General features: G+C 33.9%; 1 protein-coding gene across 1 annotated transcript in view; it reads left to right on the forward strand.

The window, feature by feature from the left end:
* Positions 1–7,231, forward strand: part of LOC128997855 (alpha-1,3-mannosyl-glycoprotein 2-beta-N-acetylglucosaminyltransferase) — a 72,525-nt gene extending 65,294 nt beyond the window's left edge. Inside the window, exons 10-11 of the mRNA XM_054423624.1 lie at positions 1,438–1,608; positions 3,169–7,231. Of these exons, the coding sequence (XP_054279599.1) occupies positions 1,438–1,608; positions 3,169–3,282 (285 nt within the window). The 3' untranslated portion in view covers positions 3,283–7,231. The remainder of the gene's footprint in view (positions 1–1,437; positions 1,609–3,168) is intronic.
* Positions 7,232–8,089: the final 858 nt, after the last annotated feature.

An 8,089-nucleotide genomic window follows, 5' to 3' on the forward strand; every position in this document is an offset into this window, starting at 1 on the left:
TCATGTTGTCCTCCACAGGGTAGTCAAGGGCACGTACTACTGTCTTTACTAAGGCGACGACATTCTCCCCCTTTTTTTCCACTGGGACTCTATGAATTTTGATTGTGTTACTGTCCCATCTCAATCATCCTAGATTCTAGACTACAAAACCTTGTTGCGAAGTGTCATGTTTTCTGTTTTGAGATCTTCTACTCTTTTCATCCACTCTGACAATTCTTCGCTTTGCTTTCGGACCATTGCCTTTGTGGTTGATATTTCCTCGTGGCAACTATCTAGGGAAAGTCCTAAACTTGTTTCAACTCGTTTAAAGTCGTTACTGAGCTCAGAAACCAAATAAAGTACATCATCTTAGGCCATAGAACTTGTAGTTTCAACAGTCATACTCTTGCCTTCGAATTTGGTTCACATCTCCAAACACTTTCTTATTCCGATAGGTACGACACTTCATCCGTGGTCATATTGACACATCTTGCATGGAAGCTCTGCTCACAATCAGTACAACTTACTTTAACTTTCAAATGTTTAAGGGATTTTGAACATTTAGAACAATCAGCCATATTTATACTGTATGTCTCAAAATTATAATGACACTATGTTAAAACTCTCCTATAAGAAACACGCACGTTTTTATATTTATATTTTTTTATACTTTATCTGTAGTACACATGTAATTTGAGGGATTTAAAAAGCACATCTACATCAAACCATGATGACAGGAAAACCTGTAGATATATAAGGAGTAAGGACAATGATAAGGCAAGCACTCCAAAAACACAACCGTCCTGCTCGGCATCCAACTGATAACTGATTGTTATTGACTGAACACAAATAATAAAAATAACTACAGAAACTTCTTTTTTTGTTACGGTTGCACTTATTGTTGTATCTCAGTGTGTGTCTAAAAAGAAATTCTTGATTTTGTATGATAGTGTTGTTTAGAGCTCCCGCCAATTGTAGCCTACGTAACTTTCTAAAAACCCCTTCCCTTGCCCCGTCAGGGCTTGGGGATGTTTTATGGGGGTAACAGTCAGTGTTTTAACGAAACTCACGTGGCACACAGCGTCCTCCGTTAGCATTTTTCTATTAAAATTACTCATTTATACAGTCCGCTAAAATCGTATTTGTTACGCGTTTTTCAATTTATTCAAATTCATTGTGTATTCAGAACTTTCAACATCATATCTGTATTTTTTCAGTGTTTCAATATTAAATTCAGCATAATCAGTTAACTCAGTGTTTTCATTTGAAATGTCCACAAATAACTATTAACTCATTAAATTAATTTCACTACCAACTACTCAGCCATCAGCGCAACCACATAACAGTGTTTTTTTACCAAATTTATGCCATTTTTAAGATAATGTGATACTAAAGAAAAACAGTAAATGCATGAATGTTCAATGCAAAAGTTTATGGTTTCTGTGTTTTTCATTGTAGGACAATTACGATGTACAATTTGTAAGAGCAGTGTACGAGAGTAGGGTGGTGACATACCATGAGCTTAAGTCTAACAACATCGTCCATGACGGGCCAGTTCGTATACCATATTACACCAAGGAACAGTACCAGCGCACAGCCAAAGCTCTTGGTCTCATGGACGATTTTAGGGTAAGTTGTTTTAAAACATATCTTTACGATTACCTTTACCACAAAATGATTTAAACTAAATTTTCCAATATAAAATGCATGTTAACTGCATTACCAAACAATATAGTATTTAGTTTTTTTTGTTTAAGGCTTTTAAAATTAACTTGCATTTTATATGAAAAAATTTAGTTTTTGGTTTATTACTCAAATTAAATTGTAAAAAAAATAGACACTAGGTGCAAATTTGAAAGTTGTTTATCTTAACAAGACGCTTAAATTGATATGACAATAATAGGTTTTTTACATACCTCAGTCAAATAGTCCAAAAATGATATTGCTCAACAGCTTACATGTTTCGTTGCGAAGACAACATTTTCAAAGCTTCAAAAACACATTTAAAACACGGGACACGAACACAGAAAACATTAATATGGTACGAATACACGATAAACATTTAGATAGCTCTATCATAATACTGATTTGGTCCGGCGCGGCACTCAGCAGCCCCTAGGAAGAGAGAAACAAAGGTTTAAAACATTCCCTTTTAATCATTTTGTGATTGAGCAAGCAGATTTAGAATTTAAATAAATTATGATTACAATGGATTTAAATTGGTACATACATATTTCACTTGATGTTACACAACCTAACTTCTGCCAATAAAGTGACAACAGGCCATGGGATCTAAACTTCTTCACATTCACACACAACACACGCGCGCGACACTACAACGAAACATTTTACGATTTTGGAGACTGGAGACTAACTCACGCTAAGCCGAATTTTAGGAGACTGTCCGTCACTTCCGCAGATAATTTAGAGGGTCGTGAAGATGCCGGAACCTCTCCGCCAATCGGGTGGTGATACGTCATACAGCCAGGGTGTTCTTACAGATGATTGGTTTCTGTGAGCCCACCTGATTTGCACACGTGTCGATGCTTCCAGAAGTTTATTGGCATATTCTCTGTCTCTGTCACAGGAAAACGGATGCGTAGCTTGCACTTACTTTTGGGAACAAGCCGAGACTGTCTGATCATTGGAAAAGTACAGTAAACAGGAAATGATGATTAAGAATGACAGCTACAGAGATTGAGTATTGAAAACAGGAAATAATGGGTTGAATTACAAAGTTCAGGAAGCTTGAGAAATATTAACTCAAATATGTTTTAGGGTTTCAGGAATGTTAAGGCAATGAAATGAAATTTTTAATTAAAATTGAGTAAGTAGTAACTCTCCCCTTGTTAAAAACATCAAACTGTGTTTGGCGTTCAGCTGAAACTAGAATGAAGATTGCACATATGGCTCTGAATGTGCTGCTCGAAGTTGTGGGGGTAGTTGGGTAGTTTGGGCGCTACTACGAGTGGCGAGGGGATTGCACACGGCACAGTTCGAGTCCTTCCTCCGCGTTGCGTCATGGTTGGACTGACTTGTCCGTTGCCTGGCGCGGATTTTAAACCTGTAGATTTAAAATCGGTACAGCAGTTAAAGAGAACATAAAAACTAAACTAACTCAATCCACCTTTCTACATGCTAAGCCAAGCCAAGCAAAGTTGTTGCATTTATTCTGTGTTGTGTTAACAGAGTGGCGTTCCTCGAACAGGATACAGAGGTATTGTGACCTTTTACTACAACAAGCGACGAGTGTATCTCGCTCCTCATGCCAACTGGAAGGGTTACGACTTGACGTGGAGCTAACCTATACCATCCATCAGGCATCACATCGTTGTACCTGTCAAGTAAAACTAAGATATCCACACTGAGAAAATATCTATATTGCATTTACTATTTGTTTAACCAAATGGGACTCAAGTCATGTCAATGTATTCGTCAAATCACATTTGGTTCATTAGCAGTAATTTGTATTTTGTTTTTGGTTTTAGATAATGTCTCAATAGAAAGAAGCAATTTACTAGTGTCAATTGATTTTAGGGATAGGATAGCCAGAATTATATTTAATAAAAAAATCTATGTTACATTTTGTTATATGTTGCAATGAAACTTATTGCGAGCAAAATATCATTTCATAAAATTACAGGATACAATGTTAATTTCAAAACCCAGTCTGCCTCGCTTCTTGGACTCTAATTTACCACTTGTTTTACAAACAAATTGGTGATATGTTTCAATATTTGTGAGATATAACTGAACCTCAAAATTAACATGATTAGTTTGTGGTTGTTGCTTGATACAATTTATCCAACAAATTAACCTGAGCCAGTTTTCATACTTTATGTTAAAAACGGTACCTCTTATGTACCCTACAAATTGATTCAAACTTGCTATCCTATGGTCTAAAATCACGCTCCTTTTAAATGTTTGGGCTTACATTAATTTTCTCAAAAAGTATGACACATTTCAAAGAGCTTTGTAGAATTGTATTTGTTTATTTTATTTCATCAGACATTTTTTGTAGCCTTTGAGTAGCTTATAATTATATTATTTTGTTGTTATTATTTGTCATGTTTTGATTTATACAGTTCAGAATGTACATACAGTACTACTTAAGCATATGCTATCATCTTTACGAGAAATCAAATTGTATTTTATATCTGTCTGTAGTGTATTTTTATGTGAAAACCTTCATTGAACAATCATGGAAGAACAAGTGCAAATTTAAGAACTTATTAATTCAGTTAAAAGTGTATATAGATCCAAATAAATTACTATGTTATTAATAAGTACCTATATAATAAGTATTTGTCAGATATTATATTCGTTCCCCTTTAACACAATATCTAGCATAATTCAATTTCCAAAATCATAATATTTATGACACAATAAAGTCTTTTTTACAAAGATGTAGGCCTATATAAAGGAGTTGTAAACCCCCGTTTATTTGTAAACTTAACAAAAAAGCTTACAATTTATTGATCAAGAATTTATTTACAATTTATTGATCAAGAAGCTATTTACAATTTATTGATCAAGAAGCTATTTACAATTTATTGATCGAAAAGTTATTCACAATTTATTGTTCAAGAAGTTATTTACAATTTATTGATTACACAATATTGTAAACAGCTTAGGTTTACCTATTATTAATATTTATCATCCCTAAAGATTTCAGTACTGTATAATTTTCTATTCCGAAATCATAGGAACTTTTCAGTTTTTTACAGAAAACCTGTCTAAGCTGTTATAGGATTTGTAACAAAAATTAAAACATCACAAAATTGTTTTAGGTCCTTACTTTATAACAGTCGTCTTACATTTTTAAATGTGTATTACTTTAAATATATGTAATATATTTCTAATATTTCTTTAACAGTGGTGCAGAAAAGATGCCTGGATCATGAAGAAAAATAGATTTAATTATATTTTTAATAGTTTTTAGTTAGCCTAAAAACAAAAACAATCTTTTCATGTTTGCTTTTTTCTCACGAGTAAAGGTTGACTCTTTATAAATATTTCATAATTGTGATTCACGAAATGTTATTGTAATTATAAATTTATTATACTATAAGGATTAGCAATTAATCCATACAAAAAAACTATCGGGAGGACTTTCTTAATTATTGATATATCAATACCAGAATTTATCTATTGTTGATACCGATACCTGAAAAATAGATTCTCCATAGTTTATCAAATTTTCTGAATGGATTGGTTATACTACACCAACAAAGTCTTTAAACTATAAAGTCATGAAGTATTTTAGAGGTAATGGGGAGTTTTTTAAGTAAAGAGAAAATGTATGCTGCAATGACAAATTTTAACTAGCCAATTTAACCTCACCATGAAAGCCAATTTAAGCTTAAACCCTTCTTAACACATTAAATAACTACCATATTAAATGTAAATGAAGATCTCACAATCAAAGAAAATCTTTGGATAACCAGAAGTGTACCAGCCTAATATTTTCAGTCAAACCAAACTTGAGGTAATATCGTGATTATCTCCCGTGGTCAAGGAGACATCATCGTCGTCTTCTGGAATCACTGCAAAATCCTGAATATCTTCCTCAGTCACAGAAACATCATCACTATCTTTCGCGGTCGCGGAAGAATCCTGAATATGGCTCAGCGGTAACAGAAAAACTATCATCTCCCATGGAAACGTTTTCAGCGTCTTCAAATTCATATAATCTCCTGCAGTCGTGTAGACATCATCATCGTCTCCTGTGGTCCTATTCACGTCATCATAGTCTTTCGCGATCTCGGCAAATTTCTGGTTATCTTCCGCGGTTGTGTAAGTCTAGACATCATCATCGTCTTCCGCGACCTAGGCATATTCATTACCGTGTTTTTGCCGTGTAGACCATCATCATCATTGACTCCCGCCATCACAGAAACGTCGTCATTTTGCGCCATCACGGCAAAACCATGAACATAAACATCACCCGCGGCTGTGTGGACTTCCCATCGTCTCCCGCAGTCACAGAAACGTTATGGTCGTCTTGCACAATTTTGGCAATAGTATAATTTTCAAATTGTGCGGGTATCGGAATTGACAATTGACTCTCAAAACCGATACCAATGTCCAAGTACAGGTGGCATAAAGAATTGGTATCGAGAATCAACATGTCCCTACTTTTAATTTTTTAATCAGTTGGGTCTGTAAAAACAGAAACTCATAATTAAATTGTTATGAAATGGATTTGTGTGTATTAAAGTACTTTGCCGTCTTAAAATGTACCCCAAACCATACTTAAACAAAATATTAAATTTAGGGTAAATGATGTCTTGTGATATAATTGTGATTAGTTATGTCTTACGGCATTACAAATTAGTGATTAGTTACGTCTTTAAATGTAAAGCTAGAACTATATTTGACAACCATTGAACAAATCTAAACTACAATGCACATATACGTGTGGTATATGTTTAGTGCAAGATAGCATAATATAGCCACATTGATGTGAAGAATGTACATTTTAAAAGTAGGTTTTTACCTGTTTTTTCAATATTTTTTTTTCAATATGGCATTCTTACCTATAATGCTTCCTATCATTGTCTGTGTTTTTAGTCTTCCTCTATTACTTTTTTTTTAACTCCACATTGGGTTATTGTATAAGTTATCTCCTTTATATCTTCCAGTTGTCTAAAGCAGTTGTGGTGATAAATAACCACAATGTTCTAATGTTCTTAAATATTAAATAACATGAATACAATAAAAGATTGGTGTGTTCTCAGACTTGGCGGGAGGGGGACGGGTTCGGTCCATGGCATACCCACAAACATTTGAGGGGCTCAGAGCGCTTTCCGTTACAGCATTTGCAGTTCATTGTAGCCTAATTCAAAATGTAAACATAACAAAGTTTGTGCAATTGAGGAAGGAAGAAAATCCCAAAAGTATTCAACTAATCTATTTAGAAACATGTTACTTGGATGGGAAAGAGTCCAGTCAGGCTTGAGAAACGCAAAAGGTTACATTTTTTTGTGTACAAAAACATAAGTTTCCTGTTACATGTTTGTATTTCTCATGCCATATTGGAGTCATTCTCATTCAGGTAAGCTGGTATTCTCAGAAAAAATTATAAAATCCTAGGCTCTTGTGCTCTTTTTAGCGAATTTCCCATATAGGGAATAAGCTATTACCGTAGTACTCATGGTAAGACCTGGACCCGGGACCGATTTATTTTTTCGTTTTGAGGTCCCTAAAGGCCAAAAACACCATCCGTTCAAATTCATATATATATATATATATATATATATATATATATGTCCGTCAGCACGATAACTCAAGCAAAAATGATCCGATTTTGATGAAATTTGGTACAAACGTGTAAACCTACATTTATTCGAACGAGTTCGCGAACCAGCATGATCGGACTATGGGAACGGGGGTTTATGGGGGGTTTTATGGGGTAAAAATAGGTTTTTTCCCATTTTTGACCCTAAAAACACAAAATTTTACAATTTATTTCCAAACCATTTTGTAGAGCTTAAAAAACAAATAATTTAGTATATTGAAGCGTTATTGTGCGCCTAATGGTTACAGAGAAAATTCCAAAAAATTGTAAATTTAAAATCCGTATGTTATTCTTATGGAGATTAAGTCAACTGTTGTAGTTTACTTCTTTATGAACATATTTTGATCGAATTTGGAAAATACATTCATTTCTTACTAATTATTAACATAAAAAACCACCTTTTTACCCTCCCTGTTGCAGCAAACCTAAGTACTTGTTAAACTAATTATAATTAAATACGGAATAAATATGATATTTTTAAGGAGGCATTTTAATGTGAAATCCTATCAGGCTAATGGAAATTCGCTTAGTCTGCAGGTTTGCTGCGGCGGGGGTATTTCATTATTAAACTTGTATAAACATTTCATCTGCAAATGACAATACCTTAACAGTATTACTGGGAGGTTTTGTGTTTTTCCCCCTTTGTTAGTATTTGTTCATTGCATTAAAACATGCTTACAGTTGGTGACTAACTCACACTTAAATTTGGATTCTATGCCTAGCATTTTAGTTTCACGTAGCTTCCGTTAATTTATATTTTAAAATTTTGATTACTTTTCCCATTATTTTTAAAATAAAAATCTACTTGCC

The sequence above is a fragment of the Macrosteles quadrilineatus genome, unplaced genomic scaffold (genome assembly GCF_028750875.1).
Source record: "Macrosteles quadrilineatus isolate MER2022 unplaced genomic scaffold, UCM_ALF_1.0 Scaffold_7__1_contigs__length_78375512, whole genome shotgun sequence".
NCBI lineage: Eukaryota > Metazoa > Arthropoda > Insecta > Hemiptera > Cicadellidae > Macrosteles > Macrosteles quadrilineatus.